The sequence below is a fragment of the Galeopterus variegatus genome, unplaced genomic scaffold, assembly GCF_000696425.1.
Source record: "Galeopterus variegatus unplaced genomic scaffold, G_variegatus-3.0.2 Scaffold2789, whole genome shotgun sequence".
Taxonomy (NCBI): Eukaryota; Metazoa; Chordata; class Mammalia; order Dermoptera; family Cynocephalidae; genus Galeopterus; species Galeopterus variegatus.
This window is the reverse complement of record NW_007728900.1, coordinates 176,207-202,424: the sequence shown is the minus strand read 5'-3', so window position 1 is coordinate 202,424 and position 26,218 is coordinate 176,207. Positions and strand designations below refer to the sequence as shown.

Below are 26,218 nucleotides of genomic sequence, written 5' to 3'. Positions count from 1 at the left end.
TTGATGCTGAAAGCCACTAGATAAAACAATGCATTCACTTCTAATTAAGGAACAATAAAATAAAAACAATTTGGATTTAATAAAATATTTTCCAAAAGCAGATCATGAACAGCAAAACACTATGGCCCTTTCGGCTAAATGAAATACATGGGGGAGGACCTATCACTAGTATACAACACGCCGTGAGGTAGAGAATGCAATAAATCACTGACAACAAAGAAATATAATTATCACTTTTAGCTGATATCAAGTATAAGTAGAATATTCAAAGACTCTACTAAAAAGATACTAGTTAGTAAGAAAAATTTACAATATGCTTAGATATAAGACAAATATCAAAATATCAACATTTACTGTCTATGCTTAGCAAAAAATATCTAAAAAAAAGAATGGAAAATAACATTTCCTTTAAAAGTATAATAAAAATTATAACATTCAGAGAAAACAAAATTGAGAGGCTCAGAATCCAAATGAAGTAAACTATAAAACCTCACTGAAAGACAAAAAACAATCCAAACAAATAAAGATACCCATGTAACTGTGTGGGAAGACATATCATCATAATAATGTCAATGCTTCCAAAATTAACAAATAAATAAAATGCAATTCTGGTGAGAATTCCAAAAGAATTCTTCTAGAATTGGAAAAATATAAATCATAATGCTTACATGGCAAAGTAAATGACAAAATTAAATAAGAAATGTATGAAAATTTATAATAGTGGGGCAAAACTGCCTATCAGAGAGCTGAAGCATTTTTATTTAAAGTAGTTTCCCATTTTCTAGGAAGGAAATTCAGAGATGTACCTATTTGGCATATGTACATATTAATCAAATATTGATAAATGCATCCTATTCATAAATGATGCCAAAGGTTAGTGTGTAAGAAACAGAACATATATTAAAACTCAATAAACTGAGTCCATATTTTAATTGAATGTATGATAAAATATTAATAATGAAAATAATTATTGAGCACCAACATATTGTAAGAGTTTTATGAAAGCATCTTTCTTTTACAATCCTCATAGCAGCCCCAAAGGGCTCTATCTCTATTTTAAAGATAAAGAACTTTGGGAGAGAAGTTAACCAACTTGCCCAAAGTCACTTTTCTAGTTAATGACAAAATAAGGATTTAAATAAGGGAGTAGTAGGTTCAAATGGAAACAAACAGCACTTAATCATTAAAAAAAAAATTACATTCTAATAAAAAGAGAATTCTATCCACATCTACATGTTAGCCCACGCGAAATTACGTCAGTATCCCAGTGACATAAATAGTGACTTGAGAAAAGGAAAAGGATACAAGTTAAGGTTTAAATTATGCTTTTCCTTTTAAAAAGTTACTATTGTTCTCCTGATATGGTGCTAACTTATCTGTTATATAAAAACTTGATATAATTAGTAAAAAAAAAAAAAGAATGAAGGTGATTTCACCAAGCAGAAATTGAATTACAATAGGCATCTACTATTTTAGTAAATATTCAGGAAGAGGGGAGAACAGATATAGAAGATAAAGGAATTAAGAGTCGGGTGACCATATACTTTATGTTACAACTCATGACACTTCTGAGAATGAAAGAAGGCACTAATAGTAATTATCACAGTACAACAGGTGTAAACGAGGACTGCCCCAGACAAACCCAGACATATAGTCACTATAGTTAAGAAAGATACTTTAGCAAATGATTCTTAGCTATAATAATAATAACTAAGAGTTTTTTGAATACTTACTATGTTAGCATGCAATCCATGATACAAAACTTTCTCTGTCTTATTCACTGCCCCTAGATGAATGTTTTGTGCATAGTAGGCACTGAATAAATAATTGTTAAAGGAATTAATAGGTCTCCTTAAAAAAAAAAAAAAGAAAAAATTCCTGTGTGTATACAATATAGCTTAATTATTAGCTTAATTATTTAAACATCATTACGACCTAAGTTTGTGAATAAGTAATAAGCATTAGTTCACCCATGCACACACTTAGAACAATAAAAACAAAAGTCAACAAACCTATCTGTATGTACTAAAGATAGGTGACAGAATAGTGCAATTAAGTCACAGTACTAAATGAATAATGATGGCACACTGAATATATTTAACTTAGAGTCCAATAACAAAAACAAAACTTAAACCTAAAAAGATAGTTATTTATTTTAAAATGCTCTTCTAACCCAGCTGTGATACACAATCAACATCAAAGGAAGACAAATCAGCTTTCATTTCTTACCTGCACAGCCAAAAGCCAAATGATATCTGGAAGAAGGGCTGAATTTAACACAACACACATTAGCCTTTGCCTCAATGCTTGCCACTGAGTTGTCTAGGTTGGTAGACCACAGCTTCACTAAGGACAAAGGACAATAAAAACAAAAATAAATAATACATCAGCAAATGCATCTGTAACTTGGAAAGTCTGCTTACTGCTCTAGATCTTTTTATGCCAATCTAAAATATTTTGGTTTGCTAGGACTAAAAATATTTAAGCCTAATGACTGAATAATATAACTTATTGAAACCAAGAGAGCTTGACTTCAATGTCAAATCAACACAGATAAACAATAAATTTATACTGAGAAATAACATGGCTCTGCAACTAAGACATAAAAGAAAGGAACAAAAAAAGCAATCTGTAGCTACGTGATGTATTCATTATCATATTCTTTAAATAATACATGTGTGAGTGTATACTCTGATATATACCATACATTTCCATATGTATGAAATACATTTTCATATGTATGATATATATCAAAATACAAACATCTTTTAAAACACTAGGAAGCCATTCTGACTTTACTTTTCAATTAAGAATTTCATGATTTAAAAATTTTATGAAGGAATTTAGTTATATGATTTAAGTATGTCTAAAGGTAATAGATACTGGAAATTACAAAATTTCATTTTTATATTTGATATTTAGTCTATCCAAGTGGCATATATAGAAATTTGTAATGAGTAAAGAGAGGAAAGCTGACTAATTAGAATTGGTCTGATCTAAGAGCAGAAGTGGAAGAGTGAGGTACTGTTATATTATTATTATTATTTTTTTTTTCTTAAAATAGGTCCTAAATATTTATTATTAATTTAATTTCTTGGTATCTTATATGTTCTTTTTTTTTTTTTTTTTATTTTGTCAATATACACTGTATATGATTATTATGGCCCATCACCGACACCTCCCTCCCTCCTCCCTCTCTCCCCTCCCCCCCAAGAATGTCCTTTCCGTTTGCTTGTTGTAACAACTTCATGGAAGTATAGTTGTTATATCTTCTTCCCCACCCCCCACCCCCGGTTTATATTATTTTTAAACAATAAAAATATATTAGTAGATAATAGAATACACACATAAAATAGATTTTCCGGATATAAGTTGCCATCCTGGTTGCACATTAGAATAAATAACAAACATTACCAACAATAACAACAAAATCTTCCTAGCCATCTTTCAATCTATCCTGGTGTCTCAACCAGGACAATACCAAGCCATACAGGGCCCAGGTATTGGTATTTTTTAAAAAGCTCTCCAGGTGAATCTAACATACATTTGGGGTTGAAAACCAATACTGGGGATGGAAGCACTGTAAAATCTTAGAATCTTTTTAGAAATACTAATACAGTAACCTGTACATAGGACTGGAAAAAAAAAACTAAAAGTGGTTCCAACAAAAACTTCTATGAGATGTTAGTTCATAAGAATAGAGAATTTTTTTCAATATGTGAAATCTCTGAGTAGAAACTAACAATTACTCCCCCAAAAGTTGTTAATTTACAATCTAATAAATCTATTAGCCTTCTCAGAAAAAACGAAGATATTCATTATTAAAATAAGAGAGTAAGAGTTTTAAATAGCAATATTTGATTTATTTCATGTTATCTTCCAAGAATGATAAGCTACTTCAATCAATATACAATCATTTCACTCAATCAAGATATACAATTCTAAAAGATGGTTAGCTGAAATAAAAAGTCTGCATTCCAAACATATAACACTTACACATAATAATCTAAGTGGACTTTGGTAGAATTACACTCTAATAGCCTAGCAAGCCAAAGGTAATCCACAACAAATATGTGTGGAGCACTTACTGTGCCCACACCCCACTAAAAATCGCCAAGAACCTTTATAAACCAGCGTTACATATCAGTGTTTTACAGAAATTAAATATAAGCAAGCACAGAAATGAACCAGTACTAACAGAATAATAGTTAAATTAGAAGTATCAGGTCTTTTTAAATTTCAAGGTAATTTTCTCAATGTAGTAATCATTAACATTATTTAAGTAAGTCACAACAGTAACCACCATGATTATAATGTTCAATACATAACATAGAATTCAATACAACTGTCAGAGCTACAAGGATAACTAAGGTAAAAAATACTGTAAAGATACAGAGGATATAGACCACAGAAAGGGAAGTTGCATAAAGATTACAATATGCTTCCAGAAAGGTTATTAAACAGAACAGGTGCTATGGTTAGAATTGGGTTTCCCCCCAAAGATATGGTAAAGTCTGAACTCCAGGTATTTGTGTATGTCACCTTATTTGGAAATAGGGTATTTGCAGATGTAACCAAGTTAAGATGCAGTTATACTGGATTAGGATGGGCCCTAAATCCATTAGCTGGTGTCTTTATAAGGAGAGGGAGATTTAGATAGAGATTTGAGGGTACTTCAAAAAGTTTGAGGAAAAACAGAATTGAAAGATAATACTATTTCCATGACTTCTTGAAGCACCCAAGAAAGCCATGTGTGGAGTGATGCAGCTACAATGTGCCAAGAAATGCTAATGATGGCTAGCAACAACCAGAACTAAGAAGTAGGCAAGCAATGATTCTTCCCCAGAGACTTCAGAGGGAGAATGGCCCTGCCAACACTTGATTTTGAACTTCTGGCCTTCACAACTGTGAAAGAACAAATTTCTGTCATTCTAAGCCAGCCAGTTTGTGTTACAATTCATTATTACAGCCTTAGGAAACTAATACAATAAGTACGATGAAATAATGTTAAAATCAATTAAAATCTACTTAATATCCTAAGAAGGCATCAGAGACCAAAAGGTAAAATAGTACAATACTTTGGAGAAAGTGTAGAAGAAATCAATGTTGAAACTATCCAAGCCAAATAAAAATGAGATGGTCCTAAAAATAAGGAGACATTGTACATATCAGTAAGGACATGCACGCTGTTACTTTCTCCTTAAAAGGATAGTAGTAAGAATTTCACTTAACTTCAAAAAATACAAATCTCAACATTTATTGATGAAAAATCCCTTTTGAAAGTATAAGTGAATTTAAAAGAAAATATCACCTTCAAGGTGAAGAGCTAAAGCGATTAAATCAAACAAAACACATTCTACTTAATGGCCTCTTTTGGCTCTCAGTAAATAACTGAAAGAGTCATTGCCAGGAAAATCATATCAAATACTCATCCTGAATACTATATAGTTGGCTTTAGGAAATAAATTCGTTGCTTAACACTAACTGTTCTATATTAGGTTTATTTCTTTAATATTAGTAGGTAAAGGAAAGCTTTTCTTTTCTTTTTTAAGTTATCACCAGATTCTTCAGTTCAATTAAAAAATACTAAATTTAAAAGATTCAGATTACCCTATAGAACCGATGAAGTTTTTCATCTAAGAATCTGTAAAATTTGGGTTAGTCATTCCCTAGATTTTTTTGCTGAAAATGATTTTTCCTAAAAACACAGAACACATTGTGTATCCATAATAAAGTCGAAATTAGTTCCAATGTGTAAGGTTTATGTTTCTGAGTTTCTCAGACAAGGCCCACCGCATGTCCATTTTTACCAAGCATCCTAACAAAGAACTCATTATAAAAGAAAAAGGAAACAGGCACAGGAGTTTGACACAGTAAGAAAGACCTAGTCTTTAATGGATGTGCAAGTATGAGTAAATGGGTCTAGGTCTTATATTCCTAGACCCATTTCAGAACTACTTTGTAGGTCCCACAGAAAAGAAAAATCTATCCATATGAGTAAAAAGGACAGTTATATTTCACCAAAAACTACCATAAATCTGAGGAACAATGTGCAGTTTTATACCTCTACAAAAAGTACAAAAAATGGGAGGCAGTTCAAAACGGCTAACAAGGTGCCCAGCTCTCGCATCTGACACAAAAAAAGTTCAAAACAACAAACAGATAATAACACATTGAACAGAGTGCCCAGGAGAAAACACCAGAATTCAGCAAAATATCGAAGAAATCCCCCTGAGGCTCAGAAATTCAGGACGGCAGCATAGAGAGACTCCTTTCTGTGGGGAAAGGGTATAAAATATCCAACAGTTCATGCTTCTCCCACGGAAGCCTGTAATCAAAGCTACAAGAGAATTGTAAAGCCATTGCAGGCCATGAGCCCAGTCTAGAGAGGTGCTTAGAGCCCACGTAACTGCATTATTCCAGAGAGGGAATTTACACTGAATACCCCATCCCCTGGGTCCCAGGCTGCCAACACCAGAGTGCATTATGCCCTAGGGCCCAACAGTCCTGGCATCGCCACATCCCTAAGTCCCCCTCATCGAACCAAGACTCTGGCACCCAAAACCCACATAGTTCCCTGCACCCCTGGGAAATGGCAGTCTAGCACAGTGTAGAGGCCACTACCAAGACAAGACAGAGGGAGCCAGTGCTCACATTCTCCAAAGCCTGAGAGCCAACCAATTGGGGCCTTCAGCCACCACCATTGCTTGTGCACCTCTCCCAGGGGCACAGAGTCCCACTGCAGTTATGGTGAACCTGCCCAGAGCTACCCATTCCAGCTGAGGAGCTCCCAAACGCCTCTCCTGGGGGTGCAGAGTCCCATCTGTAGATCCAATGGACCTACCCAGAGCAACTCAACCCATATGAGGAGCTGTAGAGCACCCCAGTGTCTCTCCTGGGATTTGGGTCATGCCCACAGCCCAAGTGACCTTTCCCAGTGCAGCCCACTCCATCTGAGGAGTTGCAGGGCACCGCAGTGTCTCTCTTGGGAATCTAAGATCCCAGTGACATCCAGATTGACCCCACCCAGGAACTCCAAAATCCAGCTGAGAAGCTGTAGAGAGCCCCAGCACCTCTCCTGGGGGGTACAGGATCCCACTTCAAGGCTCTTTGACCCCAACCAGAGTTACCCACTTCAGCTGAAAAGCTGCTGAGCACCTCAGTGTTTCTCTCAGAGTCCAAGGTTCTGGCCATGGTGCCAGCAATCTCATCTATTTAAACTGAGGAGCTGAAGAGCACTCCAATATATCTCTCATGGGCACAGAATTCTGGCCATGGCACCAGTGAGCCCACACAGGGTTGCCTACTCTAGCCAAGGAACTTCAGAAAACCCCAACACTTCTCCTAGGAGCCCCAGATCTCAACCATAACCCACTGATCCCACCCTGTGTTGCCTTTTCCAGCTGAGGATCTGCAGTACAACACAGCATCTCTCCCAGGAGTCCAAAGTCCTGGCCCCACCCCAATGACCTCACCCCAGGGTTAGTCACTCCAGCTGAGGAGCTCAAGAGTACCCCAGTGCTTCTCCCAGGGGTCCACAGTCCCTCCCATTACCCCAGCAACTCTGCTCACTTCAGGTGAGGAACAGCTGATTGCCACAACACATTTCCCAGATCCCGAAAGTACAATGGCAACCCAAGCAACCTGGTTCAGGGTTAATCACTTCAGCTGAAGAAGCACTGAGTGCATTAGCACTTCTCCCAGGAGTTCCAGGTCCTGCCTGCCTCCTCGACAAGCCCGCCCACTGTCACGCACTCCAGCAAAGAGCTGCCAAGTACCACAGTGCCTAGGCCACAGAGGCACTCACAGACAACTCCAGTGTTGAAGACAGTTGAAGAAATCCCATAAAGACTACATTACTACCCTCACTCAGACTCAAATGTAAAAGATCCTATCTGACTGACAATATAGAACACATCTACAGGAAAGAATCTATCCCTTCAAAAAGCTATTCCAGAAAATTAGAAGCAACTGTTCCTACAGATGCCCAAACATCAATGTAGGGATATGAGAAACACAAACAAGGAAACATGACAACCCAAAGGTATACAATAATTCTCCCGTACCAAGTCTCAAAGGAAAAAAAAAAATCTATGAAATGCCTGAAAAGGAATTCCAAGTAACAATCTTAAGGAAACTCAGCAAGATGCAAGAGAATATAGATAGACAACACAACAAAAATAGAAAAACAATTCATGATCTGAAGTAGAAATTCAGCAAAGAAATAGATATCATAAAGAAGAAGAAAACAGCAATCTTGGAACTAAAAGAATCCATTAAATGAAATTTTAAAAATATAACTGAGAGCTTAAGCAACAGGCTAGATCAAGCAGAGGAAAGAATTTCTGAACTTAAGGACAGGCTTTTTGAAACAACCCAGGTGGACTAAAAAGAAAAAGAAAAAAGAATTTTAAAAAATGAAGAAAGCCTGATACCAAAATCAGAGTAGAACACAACAAAAAGAGAAAACAACAGTCCAATAACCTGATGAACATAAATGCAAAAATTGTCAACAAAATATTAGTACACAGAATTCAACAGAACATTAAAAAGATTATACAGTGTCATCAAGCGGGTTTTATCCCAGGGATGAAAGGATGGTTCAACATTCACAAATCAATAAATGTGATACATCATATCAACAAAATAAAGGACAAGAACCATGTGATCATTTTAAAGATGCAGAAAAAGCATTTGATAAAATTCAACATTCCTTCATGATAAAAACACTCAAGAAATTAGGTATAAAAGGAAAGTATCTCAACACAATAAAGTACATGTATGACAAACTCACAGCTAATATCATACTAAATGGGGAAATGTTGAAAGCTTTTCCTCTAAAAACAAGAACAAGACAAGGATGCCACCCTCACCATTCTTATTTAACACAGTAGTAGTAGTTCTAGCCAGAGCAACTAGGCAACAGAAAAAAATAAAGGGTATCCAAATTGGAAAAGAGGAAGTCAAATTGACTCCGTTTGCATATGACATGATTTTATATATATAAAAAAAAAAAATTAAAGACTCCACCAAAAACTCTTAGAGTTGATAAACAAATTCAGTAAAGTTGCACGATACAAAATTAATATGTAAAAATCAGCTGAAACAATGAATTAGCTGAAAAAGAAATCAAGAAAGCAATCTATTTAAATAGCTACCCAAAAAAAACCAAAAAGAAACAAACAAAATCCCAGGAATAAATTTAACCAAGGAGGTGAAAGCTCTCTTCAATGAAAACTACAAAACACTGATGAAAGAAATTAAAGAGGACACAAAAAAATAGAAAGACATTCCATGCTCATGGATTAGAAGAGTTAATTTTGTCAAAATATTATTGTCAAAGTATTGTCAAAATCACCCAATGAAAACCTGTCATTCACAGTAACATGGATGAGCATGAAAGACATTATGTTAAGTGAAATAAGTTAAATACAGAAAGATAAATACTCAATGTTTTCTTATATGTGGGAGCTAAAAAAAAATATGTTGAGCTTTTAGAAGAGTAGAATTGTGGTTACTAGAGGATGGGAATGGGAAGGGAGAGGGGTAGTGGGGAGAGGTTGGTTCATGGGCACAAAATTGCAGCTAGATAGGAAAAATAAATTCTAGTTGTGTACAGTACTGCCTGGTATCTATAATCAATAATAAATTATTGTGTATTCTTAAAACGCTAGAAGAGAGGAGATCAAATATTCTCATCACAAAGAAATGATAAAGTTTTACAATGATTAATATGCTAATTATCCTGATTTGATTATCATACATTGTATACATATACTGAAATATAACTTTGTACCCGATAAATATGTACAATCAATATGTGGCAGTTAAAAAATAAGTAAATTCCTTTATAAAAAGTATAAAAGATCAAACCCAAAGATGTGCATTTTGATAATACTAATTAACAAACATAAATAAGCTTTTCTTCTAAACTTGGTCAAAGGGAGACAATGGTCCTTATATTATTAGCTAGCTACTGATGTACAGCAAATTACCCTAAAGCTTAGGGACTTAAACAACAAACATTTACTATCTAAGGCGGGTTTTTTTTTTTTCCTTTTTGTCTTTTTTTGTGGCCGGCAACGGATCGCAACCCTCAGTGTTGCGCCCGTACTGGACCGACTAGCTTTATCATACATGAAATTCTGATTTATATTTCATTTTACTTCTGGACTCTAGTATGTTTTAACTTTTTGCCTATTACAACAAGAATAACATATTTTATAGTTTTAATTACTGTATTTATCTAAGTTTAGGTTTCTGAAAGACAATAGTCCCCTTTTACTCTTCTTTTTAAGAAATGATCTGTAGGGAATTGTCACATTATATTCTGGATAAAGTATAAAATAATTCCATTACATCTTTACCATATTCATTCATATACTCATAAAGATATAAGTGCTTACTATGTACCAGACAATATTTTATGTGTGGGAAACAGGCAAAATAGAGGATTCTTTAAAAAATTGGTGGAAAAACAGAATTAAAAAATAATATGAATCTTCCCACAAACTTTTTGAAGTACCCTCGTAGACAAAAATCCCTACTTTTATGAAGCTCAAATTTCAGCAGGGGAGACAGAAATTAAAAATAAATAATAGTGTGCTATATCTTGATAAGGACTACAAGAAAAATAAAGTAGGGAAGGAGTGGTTTGCAATTTATTTAGACTTCACTTACAAGGTGATGTTTCAGCTAAGATCTGACAACATGAAGGAACAAACCATTGGAGTTTGTGGGAAAAATATTCTGGGATAATGGCAGTACAAGTGCTGAGGCCCTCAAGTGCAAGCTTTTCTGGAGCGTTTGAGGAAAAATGTAGTAGAAGAGGTCAGAGTGATGGCAAAGAATAGATCAGATAAACATCAGGTCTCATTGGGTGAGTGAGCTGAGAAGCCACTGGAGAGTTTTGGACAAAGTGACCTAATCTGATCTAATTTAAAAGGGGTCAGCTTGTTTGCTGGGTTGCAAATAGACTGTAGGGGGGAAAACATGGATAGAGGCAGAACACTTAAACGTCAACTGCAATGATTTACATCGTATAACTTCGTATAATGTATGCTATACGAAGTTATTACGGATAAGTGCGCCGCTTGGGAAGTGCAGTGGCGCTCCCGCCGAGGGTTCGGATCCCACGTACAGACCGGTTCCCGCTCACTGGCTGAGCGAGGGGCGGGAGCAACACCGAGGGTTGCGATCCCGTTGCCGGTCCCAGTCCGGTACGGGCGCGACACTGAGGGTTGCGATCCGTTGCCGGACACGAAAAAAGACAAAAAGGAAAAAAAAAAGAAAATATCTTCAAGTCGAAACGCATTTAATACACCTAACCTACAAGATCATAGCTTATCCCAAGCCTACCTCAAAAGTACTCAGAACACATTCAGTAGAGTATTCAATAAACTACACGATATTCAGTGCTTTATTATACAATAAATTTTATGTTAGATGATTTGGCCCGGCACTGCAAGAGAGTACTGAACAGCATATTGCTAGCTTGAAAAAAGATCAAAATTCAAAGTGTGGTTTCTACTGAATGTGTATCATTTCTGTACCATTATAAAGTCAAGAAATCATAGGTCAAACCATCATAAATTGGAGACCATCTGTATGTGCAAGATGGACACAAAACAGTGTAGCAAAGCTCTGTGCACTGAACTACACTTGAAAAGGCCACCCAAGTTGTATACTAACCTCTGATTAGCATATGCATTGGACAGACTCAAGGTAGCACACAGCAAAGGATTTGAAAACTAAAATGACAATGGAAAAATCACACAAAGAGGACAAGCTAGAACTTACAGTCTAAATCTAAACCAACTGTATGCCTACTTAAGGGGGGCAAAAAAAGGGCAACATTTCCCAGCAAATTTAAACAGGATACGAAGTCTTACAATACAATATTGATAATGGCTAAGACACAACCCAAAAATTACTCAACATATAAAAACCCAGAAAAATACAAAGAATTTCCAAAGGAAAATATCATCAATACAGGTCAATCTTAAGATGTAGGTGATGGATCCTAAGATCCTAGGATCTGAGATGAAACAGATTTTAAAACAACTAGTTGTTTATCTATGTTCCATGGGATAAAAATAAACATGTTTAAAATTAATAGACAGATAGAAATGCTCAGAGAGGTATAGAGACTATATAAAAAAGAACTAAATGAAAATTTTAGCAAAATGGAGATGGACAGATGAAAGAGTTAGTGAACTAGAAGACAGACAACAGAAATTACCCAATCTGAAGAAGAAAAAAAAATATTGACAAGAAAAAGACAGAGTCCAAGGACTGTTAGACAGAAATGAGGTCTAACATTAATGTAATTAGAATCTCAGGGGAAAGGAAAAAGAGATTACTAGTTTGATGAGTACCTTACAAAGTAGTCTGCAGAAGAAAGAATATTAATAGGGATAAAGACTGATATTATGTATTGATAAAAGAGTCAATTCACCAAGAAGACATCCTAAATGTGTTTATGTCCCTAACAACAGAGTTTCAAAATATAAGGGGGAAAAAACCACAAAGATAATAACTGAATGGAGAAACAAGACTTCAACATTCCTGTCTTATAATCAACAAAACATGGAGACCAAAAAAATAAGCCAGAATACAGAAAATCAGTAAAATACTATCAAGAAGTTTGACATAATTGACACTTATAGAACATGCCCCAAACATGCCCCAGTATTTTATTCTGAAACAGAATGTTTCATACTAATGAGTGAAACTTTGCATTCAGATATAGAATTACCTATTGTAAAATGGTGCTCTAACTAATTTAGAAATTCAAGGATAATTTCTTGGAACAATTAAAAAGGAAGGTATTCTAATCTATATATACTGTGGGTAAACAACTTGCTACTTTATGACCCCAAACCATGGGTCATATGGTTTGCTTCCCTTTTACAGAATAGGGCATACTCTATTATTTTACTTCTTTGAAATATTAAAAAAGGCAAAGGGAAAAGCATAAAATGATGGGAAATAAAAGCTTCTAAGGCTAGAGCTATCCTTGCCTATTTAACCACTAGTCTGGAAGTTACACATAAAAAGGGGAAAAAGGGCAAAAAATTAAGGTTACTAACTCTAAAATAAAAGAAATGTGTTAACAGGGCTTTTAAATCTAATGGTGAGAAAAACCAGACCAAAATAAGTCAATAAGAATAACAGAAAAGATTGAATAGAAAAGATGGACATACAAGAAAAATAGAAAAGAAAGGTCAATTAAATTGGCAAAAAGGATATAGAATTTTTGCCTTGAAATATGATAAATTTTAGTTGCTGGTGCAGTTCATGTGGGGACCACCCCATTAGCCAAGTTTGTTGTACGGGCTCTATTCCCCACCCTTAACAACTGAGAGGAGGACGCTGACAGCATTCAGGAGGACACGGAGGGAGACCAAGGCTTGTCCACACCTGTGGCCTAGAGAAAACTTGGAGGCCACATGGTGAAGATGGTGGCTTCAAAAGATGGAAGAAGCCTGGTTCCCTGAATGTGTGAACAACTTCCTACATCCCCAGTGATCTACACTGCGAAGGAAAGAAACATTGGTTGTGGTGCACAGTCATGGCAGTTCCCGCAAAAGTGAGCTGAGACCCATGCGGCACTGGCAGACCCTCCTCACTTGGACGTGGAAGGAAATGCCAGCAGCCATGGTAGGTGCTGACAATGTGAGTGAAGATTGTTGGATTGCTGGGGGCTCATTGTACGGCCACAGATTCTGGAATAGAACCAAAACTACCACATCTACTGTCACGCAAGGACAATTCACCACCACAGCAGCAGTTAGGGCCACTCTACAGGTAACCTACTGCTCAATTGACTACACTCATATAAGAAGAGTCACCAGTAAAGCCTGCAAATAGAGGAAGAAACTTTTATCCTCATACCCAACCTCAGTATAATAGAAGAAGCAAACCTTCTACCAAATGACCAAATGTCAATGAAAAAAACTATAACTACAAATAAACAGAAGATATGACATCACCGAAGGAATACAGTAATGCTCAAATTTCAGACTCCATAGAAAAGGGGAATCCTGGAACTGTCTGAAAAAGAATTCAGAGCAATGATCTTAAGAAAAATTGAAGAGATAAAAGAAGACTCAATTACAGAACACAATGAAACAAGAAAAAATATACAGAATATGAAGGAGGAAATTTACAAAGAGATTGATACCTTAAGAAGGAGTGTAGCAGAATTCCTAGAAACAAAAGATTCACCCAGTGAAATAAAAAACACAACAGAGAGCTTGAGCAGCAGGGTAGAGCAAGCAGAAGAAAAAATTTCAGATCTCGAAGATGGTCTTTTTGAAATAACCGAAGTAGACAAAAAAAGGAAAAGACAATTAAAAATAATGAGGAAAACTTAAGAGAGATAGCAGACAACCTCAAGCACTCTAACATCCTAATTGTGGGTATTCCAGAAGGGGAGGTGAAAGGAAAAGGTACTGAAAACTTATTCAAGGAAATAGTAACAGAAAACTTCCCACAGTAGGGGAGATATAGACTTTCAGATTCAGGAAGCTCAAAAGATCCCAAACAGATTCAGTCCAGAAGTTCCTCCCCAAGGGCCAGCCCCGTGGCTCACTCAGGAGAGTGCGGCGCTGCTAGCACCAAGGCCGCAGGTTCAGATCCTATATAGGGATGGCCAGTGTGCTCACTGGCTGAGCGTGGTGTGGTGCAGACCACACTATGCCGACGGTGGCAATCCCCTTACTGGTGGAAAAAAAAAAAAGTTCTTCCTCAAGACACATTATAGTTAAGTTTGCAAAGCTCAAAGACAAAGAGAAAATTCTAAAGGCCACAAGACAAAAGCGTGAAGTCACCTACAGGGGAACTCCCAACAGACTAACAGCAGACTTCTCCAGTGAAACCTTACAGGCCAGGAGAAAGTGGAAGGATATATTCAAAACAGTAAAAGAAAAAAATTACCAGCAAAGAATTCTTTACCCAGTAAGGCTCTCCTTCAGAAATGAGGGAGAAATAGTATATTTCCCAGAAAAATAAAAGTTGTGGGAGTTCACCACTATATATCCAGCCCTACAAGAAGTTCTAAAGGGAGTCCTTTATCTGGAATCTGAATAATGATAACCACTGTCACAAATACACAAGAAAGAGCAAAACCCACTGATAAAACAAAAATGCCAGCAAGAAAGAGAAAGAAGCAAAATCACACCACCTCAAATTTCCAACTAATGCTGCAGAAGAGAAATAAAAGAGGAAGTAATGATCAAAAGATATTTAAATCGTGTAAACAAAAAGCAATTAAGTAACAGGAATTAAACAATACTGGTCAATAACTACTCTAAATGTGAATGGATTAAACTCTCCATTCAAAAGACACAGACTGACTGACTGGATTAGAAACCTAGACCCAAGTATATGCTGTTTTTGAGAGACCCACCTCACATATAGAGACACACACAGGCTAAAAGTGAAGTGATCTGAACACCTCTCTCTCAGTATGGGATAGATCTTCCAGGAAGCAAATCAACAAAGAGACACAGGATTTGATCCACACCTTAGACCAACTGGGCCTGGCAGATATATACAGAACATTTCACCCAACGACTAAAGAATATACTTTCTTCTCATCAGCCCATGGAACATTCTCTAGGATAGACCACATATTAGGCCACAAATCTAATCTCAGCAAATTTTTAAAAAATTGAAATCATTTAAAGTATCTTGTCAGAGCACAATGGACTAAAACTGGAAATTAATAATAAGCAAAATTCTGGAAAATATACAAATACATGGAAACTAAACAATAGGCTGTTGAACAACCTATGGGTCCAAGAAGAACTTAAACAGAAAATCAAAAAATTTCTTGAAACTAATGAAAATAAAGACACATCATACCAAAACCTGTCGGATACTGCAAAAGCAGTACTATGAGGCAAATTTATTGCAATAAATGCTTACATCAAAAGAATGTAGAGACTTCAAGTAAACAAACTAACATAATGTCTCAAAGAACTTGAAAAACAACAACAATCCAAACCTGAAGGTAGTAGACACAAAGAAATAATTAAGATCAGAGAAGAGCTAAATGAAATACAGACCTAAAAAGCAATAGAAAACATCAGTGAAACAAAAAGTTGGTTTTTTGAGACGACAGACAAACAATTAGCTAGGTTAACAGAAAAAATAAGAGAGAAGACCCAAATAACAAAAATCAGAAATGAAAAGGGAGACATTACAACTGATATCACAGAAATAAGAAGAATCATTAGAGACTATTATAAACTACTGTATGGCAACAAATATGAAAATCTGCCAGATATAGATAAGTTTCTAGACACATACAAACTACCCAGACTAAACCAAGATGAGACAGAAAACCTGAACAGTCCAATAACAAGCAACAAGATTGAAGCAGTAATTAGCAATCTTCCGACAAAGAAAATTCCAGGTCCGGATGGCTTTACACCTAAATTCTATCAAACTTCCAAAGAGCAGTTAATACCAATTCTCCTCAAACTATTCCAAACAATTGAAATGGAAGCCACTCTCCCAAACTCATTCTATGAGGCCAACATAACTCTGATGCCAAAACCAGATAAAGACACAACAAAAAAAAAGAAAATGACAGGCCAATATCCTTGATGAACATACATGCAAATATCCTCAAAAAGGATTAGCAATCAGAATACAGCAATACATTAAAAAAATTATACACCATGATCAAGTTGAATTCATCCCATGCATTCAAGGACAGTTCAACATATGAAAGTCAATAAATGTAATACGGGCCGGCCCGTGGCTCACTCGGGAGAGTGCGGTGCTGATAACACCAAGGCCCCGGGTTCGGATCCCACATAGGGATGGCCGGTTCGCTCACTGGCTGAGTGTGGCGCTGACAACACCAAGTCAAGGGTTAAGATCCCCTTACCGGTCATCTTATGAAAAAAAATAAATAAATAAATAAATGTAATACATCACATCAACAAACTCAAGGACGAAGACCACATGATTATCTCAATAAATGCTGAAAAAGCATTTGGCAAAATTCAACATCCCTTCATGATAAAGACTCTCAACAAATTAGGTATAGGCGGAAAGTATCTCAACACAACTAAAGCCATCTATGACAAGCTCACTGCCAGTATCATTCTGAATGAGGAAAAACTGAGGGCCTTTCCCTTAAGAACAGGAACAAGACAAGGATGCCCACTCTCACCACTTCTATTTAACATAGTACTGGAAGTACTAGCCAGAGTGGTCAGGCAAGAGAAAGAAATAAAGGGCATCCAGATTGGAAAACATGAAGTCAAATTGTCTCTATTTGCAGATGACATGATACTATATGTAGGAAAACCTAAAGACCATCAAAAAACTCCTAGACCTGGTTAATAACTTCAGTAATATTGCAGGATACAAAATAAATGCCCCCGAATCAGTTTTATTTATATACTCAAATAATGAACAAACAGAAAGAGAAATAAAGAAAGTCAGCCCATTCACAATTGTGATGAAAAAAATAAAATGCCTTTGGATCAATTTAACCAAGGAGGTGAAATGAGACCTACAATGAGACCTACAAACCACTACTGAAAGAAATTAAGGAAGATACAAAAAGATGGAAAGATATTCCATGCCCTTGGATTGGAAGAATTAACATTATGAAAATGTCTATGCTACCCAAAGGGATCTAAAGATTCAATTCAATCCCCATGAAAATACCAATGACATTCTTCACTGAAATGAAAAAAAAAAATCTTAACTTTCGTATGGAACAAGACCCCGAACAGCCAAAGCAATCTTTAGCAAAAAAAATAAAGCTGGAGGCATAACACTACCTGACTTCAAATTATATTACAAAGCTATTGTAACCAAAACGACAGCATGGTACCTGCTTAAAAATAGACAGACCAGTGGAGCAGAATAGAGAACCCAGAAATCACCCCAACACTTATGGCCATCTGATATTGGAAAAAGGCAACAAAAACCTACATTTTGGAAAAGACTACGTCTTCAATAAGTTGTGCTGGGAAAATTGGATATCCATATGCAGAAGAATGAAACTAGACATGTATCTCTCACCATATACTAAAATCAACTCAAAACAGAGTAATGAAACTAGACATGCATCTCTCACCATACACTAAAATCAACTCAAAACAGAGTAAAGACTTAAGTATAAGACCTGAAACTATAAAATTAGAAAGGAAAAATGTACGTGAAACACTTCAGGAACTAGGTCTGGACACAGACTTTACAAACATGAGCCCCAAAACACAAGCAACAAAAGAAAAAATAAACAAATGGGGCTATATCAAACTGAAAAGCTTCTGCACAGCAAAGGAAACAATCAACAGAGTGAAACAACCTACAGAGTGGGAGACAATTTTTGCTTACTATGCATCTGACAAGGGATTAATATCCATAATATACAAGAAATTTGAGCAATTACACAGTAAAAAAACAAACAACCCAATTAAAAAATGGGCAAAGGAGCCGAATAGACATTTTTCAAAAGAAGACATACAAATGGCCAACGGGTACATGAACAAATGCTCAACATCCCTAGTCATCAGGGAAATTCAAATTAAAATTACACTGAGATACCATCTCTACCCAGTTAAAATGGCTATAATCAAAAAGATGGTGTATAACAAATGCTGGCAAGGGTGTTTGGAGAAGGGATCGCTCCTTTACTGTTGGAGGGACTGTAAATTTGTACAACCACTATGGAAGACAATATGGAGGTTTCTCAAACAACTATAGGTAGATCTTCTATATGATCCAGCTATCCCACTTCTGGGTATATACCCAAAGGAATGCAAATCATCATGTCGAGGGGATACCTGCACTGCCATGTTCATCGCAGCTCTCTTTACAATAGCCAAGATATGGAACCAACCTGAATGTCCACAGATGGATGACTGGATTAGGAAACTGTGAGACATATTTATACCACGGAATACTACTCTGCCATAAAAAAGAATGAAATTCTCCCATTTGCAACAACATGGATGATCTTGGAGAAACTTATGTTGAGTTAAATAAGGAAAGCACAGAGGGATAAATACTGCATGCACTCACTCATAACTGGGAGCTAAGAGAGAAAGAAGGAAGGAAAGAAAGACCACAGTGGTGTGTTGGACTTGCAGAGGGAGAGAACATACCTTGGGATACGAAGTGGAGTGGGGGGGAAAGGGGGAGGGAGAGGGAGGTTGGGGATTATTGGGTGGGGGGCACTGGGTACAATGCTATTTGTGGTAATGGGCATGCTGCCAGTATGGATCTGGCCTTTACATCTTGGGCACAGGGGGTGACAATCAGCTCTGTATCTCATGAATATTCATAACCAAGAAAAAAAAAGAAATATGACAAACTTCATTAAGGGAGAGTACACATTGGAAATTTAATACAATGCAGAAAACAGAGACTTTTAAAATATTTCAGGGGAAAAAAAGAGGGCTCACTTGATGGTACTATATATCTAAAGTACCTGTTTATAAGAGAGCAGCAATTCTAAATGTCACTATATGGAATGAATCCAGAAAACATCACTACAATGAAGATGCAGTACATTCATTTTTCTTTCATTCAAAAAGAGAAATAGATTTCTGTGCTTAGATTATTTTTGGAATAATTAAGCAGTAATCACAAAGGACTACCATGAGTCAATAAATGTTTGTATCTCTGACAATAAAAGGAATCATGGTGTGTGTGTGTGTGTGTGTGTGTGTAATCATGGTGTGTGTGTTGGGGGGGGGGCCAAGAAAGAGATTCAAATAGTACCTTTTGCATCATCAGAACCCGAAGCCAAGAGTTTAGGATCCATCAAATTAAAGTCAACACTCCAACACCTTTTCTCATGCTCCTAGATATAGAAGGAAGACAAAGTAGACTCAGAATATAGTACAGATCTTAAAATAAAAGCAAAAAAATTTTTGATACCATATTGCTATGGGTTAAAGAAAAGAGGCTATGAAAACAAACGAAAAGCAAACTAAGATGTCAATGCAAAGTAGTTCCAAAACTTTTTATATATACATTTACTAAAATCATTGCTTTTTCATTTGATGCATTCTACAAAAACAAAAGTCTAAAAAATTGCTTCAGAAAAGCATTTGGTATTACACAGGTATTACACACATATAAAAAAATACTAAATAGAGACTTAAAATCTGTAATTATAAAGTACATGAAACTCTACGATTGTTAAAAAAGTAAAATTGTGATTTTTGCACAACTAGTATCCTTATTTACCTGATAGACCTTGGACCTCTGTCCTGTGAATCCATCCCATAGGATAACAGTACCTTCATAATCACTGCTAGCTAACAGGTTCTTATGGTAACTACTCCAACTGATACAGCTGAAAAATAGTTAAAACTTACTGTACATTAAAATAAATAACAATGGGATATAACGACTTTTAATGTTGTCACAAAAAAAGGCATTTTTTAAAAATGGTCTATATGAGTTTTACAATCATTATTCTGCTCACAACACATCTGGGAAGAGACATACCAATAATTGCTGGATTTTCTAAACTGAAACTATCAAGTAACAACCCTTACCCACTTTTAACTCTGATCACTATCTGTACAATGGATGTACATGTGTACATACTATATATGTTATTCATCACGATAAGAAAATTACAAAGATGATTGTTTTGAAAATGTTCAAAATTCTAAATAAGTTATTATCATTCCCTTTTATGCCATTTCTCATGAGAATAGCTTGGGAATCTTGTTTAAGAAAAAAAAAGGAAGCAGATTTCAGAATTCCTCTGAGATTTTTGGGGGGTAATATCAGAAGTAGTACACAATTCCTGCATTTTTAATGTTATTTAAGGTTTGAAAAGCACTCCTCATGAATTATAACCCTAATACACAAAACTTAATTACTGTTCCTCCAGTGAAAAGCAGAATGGTCTTGTGAAAAGAATTCTTAAAACTAGAAAGAATTATAATATTTAGAGATTATGTCCGTGTTAAGGAAAAAATTCCTGACTTCACACACTACTCAGAGGCTATAGTAATCCTTTATTCAACACTCTACTAACAACCATCTCCAACAAAGATCTTTGAATAAGTGAAAGAAAGAAGGATTTTCATTTGGTAATTAGAAAAACAATAAATGCTGAATCCCACAGAAGAAAGCAATCAATATCTAAAAGAAAGATATTCTGTTTTAAGTCAACAATATATCCTCCACATACACAGTATAATTATAGCGTTCACCAAGAATGAGTCATGAGTCTCAAGGAAAGGTGAAATAATAACCTCATACTAAATATATATACCAATTGTTATATACACACTGCATCATGCCAAGAAAATAAAGTAATTACCTGATTTTGGAATTGCAAGTCATTTCATTCTCAGGGTAATGAATATCCACTGCATCCTGGATGACTGTGCCATATTCATAGACTTTGATTTTTTTTGTAACCCCAGCAATTGCAAAATAGTCACAATCCCGGTCAAATTCAATACTAAGATGGGGAAGAAAGGTATATAGTTGGTCAGTAAGACTACCTAGCTATTCTTGTGACATTTACAATGATAATATTTCAGAATTTGGTATTTTCTATATCTAAAGTGATTCTGCTATAGGATAAGAGATCTATTTGAAATGTCTTCAAATTGTACTAGGCTTCATGTTCAGATTAAGTCATCAAGATATATCAAATTATAAGTGGTAGAGAACTGTGAATATCTACATAATTGTGCTTATAGCTGTACTTTTGTTCGTAGATACCTCATATGTTTTTCAGTTCAGCTCTAGTAACCATATTACAATTTAGTGAAATCAGATTTAATGGTTTGAATGGCTTCATACATCAAAAATATGTCAAAAGAAAATTACCAGTTAATTTTTTCATAAATTCTAGTTATTTCCCTTCCTACCATTTTGTGAAGATGATAGAGATTCACAGTATTTAATGTTATTTTAATAAATGAATAAGTATACAAGCTGAATCACTAAAGCAATGGGGGGACAACAAAGGGACAGAATACACATAAAAACAGAACCACTAAACTATCATTACTTTTTTCCAAATCCATTCCTAATCCCTCAAACAAACATGATCTCTCTGAATTATAAATCCCCAATATACATTCTTTATACCACAAACAAACAAGAGAAAAAACCAAAATCTCCGTGTGTTTAGAGTTACTTAGGAAATTCACCCCCGTTTTTTGTAACCTTTTTCATACAACTTCCGAAATAAGCTACAGCAAAGCAAGGCACGAAATCTTATTCGCTTTTATAGAACTTAAACCGGACCCTCAACAAAGCTGTTGTTACATAATCAGCCAGAAATCTAACTGGCCTAATCAAAGTAAAAGTTGAAATGAGTTATCCCATACATTATTTCTTAACATGATTTAAGTGTCCTTCCTAGTTAGCCATAAGGCTAGAGAATACATAAAAATTCTCACTTATGTACAATTAATGATATAATAATAGCTAACATCCATTGATACTACAGTTTCAAGGTGACCCCCAAATTTTATGTGTTGGAAACTTAATCCCCAAATTTATTTGTTAATGGTATTTGGAGGTAGGGTCTTTGGGAGGTAATAAGGATTATATAAGGTGTCCAGGGTAGAGCCCCCATCATGGGACTGGTGGCTTCACAAGAGGAAGAGACACCTGAGCTGGCATACTTTTGCCCTCTTGCTGTGTGATGTCCTCCACCATGTTAAGAGGCAGTAGCAAGGCCATCACCAGATGTGGCCCCCCAACCTTAGTTAGACTTCCCAGCCTCCAAAACTGTAAGAAAAAAATTTCTTTTCTTTATAAATTACCCAGTCTGTGGTATTCTGTGATATCAACAGAAAACAGACTAAGACAATTGACTATTCACTATTAAACACTTTGAATGTATTAACTCATTTAATTCTCATAACAACCCGGTGAGGTAAGTATTCTTACTATCCACATTTTATAGGTGAAAAAAAAATGAGGATTAGAAGTAATGTTAGCCAGCTTGTAAGTGTCTGAGATGGTATATAAAAACCAGGTAGTCTGATTTCACTGTTGATACTAATAATTACTATGCTATATCACAAACCAAAGCTCTTGTGTAAAACTCAAAGTATAAAGGCTAAAGGTTTAAAATGTAATATCGATGTGCATGAATGTGTCTTCTGTATCTATTTATGTGTGCTTATTCCCCCCAAAATGCCTAACTAGTACTCTGCATACATCAAGCATTCTCTAAAAGCAAACAAATACAAATACCTACATGACATACTTTTATTTATGGATTATCTGTCATATCCTTTTACAGAACAGTTAATGATTAGCTAATAACTTAGTAAGAAGCTTGCTGAGCTAATGATGATGGGTAAGAAAAATAAGTACACATTCACAATATTTCCCTTAAAAACACTCATTAAGATGTGTGTTAAGAAAACCAACCTTTTCATTCCAACTTTAAATCCTTAATTTTATATTAATTAAAAAAAAAATTCACTCAGTTAAGTGTCATCAACTATAGCACAATTCAGCAAATGTTCCCTCAAATAAAATATGACTGCATAGCAATGTAATAGATTTATTTGTACAACCTCAATTGAACTGCTGCCTCAGCTACTATTTGCTGCCCTGTAGATTCTAATGCAGCACAACTATATTGATGGCAACTATTCATCTACTCCAACTCAATTTATACCCACAGCCTCATGTCATTTAAGGAGAAATATTACTGTATCTGATAAAGAACAGAGTTATGAGAACTGAAATCCTGTCTTTAACTTAGGAGGTATTGGTATGGCTGACACTTTAATTGAGAACCAATTATATTATCCCTGCATACCCTTGTCTCCACCTACAAATATACATGGCAAATAAACAGCATTCCAATGTTGTACCAGTGAAAGTATACCATTACCAGGCTGGTCAGTTAGCTAACTGGTTAGAGCATGGTGTTTTAACGCTACGGTCAAGGGATCAGATCCCCTTACTGGCCAGCCACCAAAAAAACAAAAATAAAAACATGTCATTACCAAATTATTAGTTTTTAATTTAAAAAAAGTTTAAACACTAACCTATTAAAATAACAGTCCAAAGACACTGCAGGAAAAGTGACACATAAATAAAAATGCTGTCATGATATGATGACCTAAATAAGTAAATAAGTCTATTATTTCTTTTGTTGTTACCCTACTTTCTATTCAAGACAGTTCTCTCCCATTTTTCCACACAAATTATTATTTAGCTACATTAACTCACTCTTAACTCTCATACTAAAAAATTAACTTTTTGTTTTGACTTCATTGCTATTATTTTCTTACATTTTGGCTATGTTTGGTTTTTAATATACTGGAATATCAAGGACCTGTACAGTATACTTTTTAAATATTTTGGGGTACTGAAGTCCTTTATGGTTTAAAATCAGTAAGATTTTAATAGAAATACTGATCAGAAAGTATAAAGAATATTATTTCTAGTAAATTTTGATATAAAGAAAAAGGAAAACAAAGAGCTGCCTTTAAAAAAAAAACAGCTAGTGCTTCCATATCATTAGGACTCAGGATTTAAGTACTTCCCAATATCGAAACATTTGCTGCCTATTTCTTACAATTTTAATCATATCTATTTCCAAACATAAACATAATGAGACATGAGAAATAGATCATGGAATAATTCAAATGAACACAGTAGTTTTCAGGTGCAGAGAGATTTCCGGAGCTAATATAAAACGTATGGCCTTTTATTTCACGACATGGTATTTCAGCTGCTTTTATTATGAAATCTGACAACAAAAACATAGTACAAAAGTTAAACAGTGACTAGTTAGGTTCAAATAAAAGGTAAACTAATCACAATGTATCTGCTTATGCAATTAAATTCAAAAAGAATTATAAGTCTTGCTTTTATCATACAAAGTTCATCTCTGTCATTCACTATCACCAATAATTACTGAAGTAACTGGTTTACAACACTAGTACAATAATGAATTCAATTTCATTGGATTTGTTTTTAATTTCAAAACACATAAATATATTTCCTTTGGAAAAAAATATTACTGGGGATTTACTTTAAACATGGAAATAAATTGCATTTTTCTTTTACACTTTGAAATGATTCAATTGTTTAAAGAAACTGATTTGTTTCAACAGTTGAAAATGTAATTCTGCAGTAGGAAACTGACTTTATTCTTTGTCAAAAGGGCCATCAGTCAATTGATTAAGCAGCAAGGCAACATACCACATAGGACATCTGATGAATGTATACCTCCAGTACAATGTGGCACAAAACAATGCAAAGCTGTCAATATGCCCAAGCAGTGAATTTTATGTGTTCCCATTGTCATCTTTTTGCACTTATAAAATAGCTATTAACAAACAAGGTGGATTAATATCCCTGAATGCTAAAACCTGATAAATCAAATGAAAATATAAAGTAAAAGCAGTTGTTTAAAGGTCTCATTCATGACCATGATGGTGTGTGCAAGAGACACAGGTAACTATAATTTCATAGAAACAAAATATAGGTTTAAAACTGGCTATTTTAATGTGAAGAAATGGGCAGATTGTTAAAGAATACAAACACAGGTAAAATCAATTAAGAATTGATGTTATTCAACTGACTTTATCCAAAATCAATCAATAATAATAGCTAAAACTTCTATAACATACACAACACCAGTATGTGTGAAGCACTGTTTAAGCACTTTACATAAATAATAGTAAACTTCAAATCTCGATCGTACAGATAAAGAAACTTAGGTACAGTGAAGTTAAGTAATTTACCCAAGGTTACACCAGATAATTCAAATGCAACCAATCTGTTTCCACAGTATGCTCTCGATCATTATGCAAATCTGCCATTTTAATGAGAACAAATGGGCTGGTCTTAAAGAACACATACACAGGCAAAATAAACAAGAATAGTAACATAGAATAATGACATATACTATATTATATATAATGATAATAACATAATAGTTCAACCTGTGCAACAAGTTAAACAGGAGATTAAAAAAAATAATAAGATAGAATCACAGGATTTATAATTAGTAGAAAAGGTTATACCCAATATAAGCAAATGCCAGATGATAAGAAAAAATATGATACAGAAATTCAGGGGTCAATGACTACTGAGGCATACCGGAACAAAAGGATGATGCATGAATATTCTCATCCATCAAATATCCAGAGGTCCTGTTAACTGCCAGATACTGATCTACTTGATGAAAAAACCACGATTTTGAAAAAAAAAACACAACACA

The 26,218-nt window shown here is 35.1% G+C and overlaps 1 protein-coding gene across 1 annotated transcript in view; it reads right to left on the bottom strand.

Moving 5' to 3' along the window:
* The window catches only part of RFWD2 (ring finger and WD repeat domain 2, E3 ubiquitin protein ligase), a 227,116-nt gene that overhangs the window by 50,117 nt on the left and 150,781 nt on the right, over positions 1–26,218 (bottom strand). Inside the window, exons 13-16 of the mRNA XM_008582996.1 lie at positions 21,323–21,466; positions 20,230–20,338; positions 19,759–19,840; positions 2,230–2,346 (exon numbers count right to left, since the gene is read on the bottom strand). Of these exons, the coding sequence (XP_008581218.1) occupies positions 2,230–2,346; positions 19,759–19,840; positions 20,230–20,338; positions 21,323–21,466 (452 nt within the window). The remainder of the gene's footprint in view (positions 1–2,229; positions 2,347–19,758; positions 19,841–20,229; positions 20,339–21,322; positions 21,467–26,218) is intronic.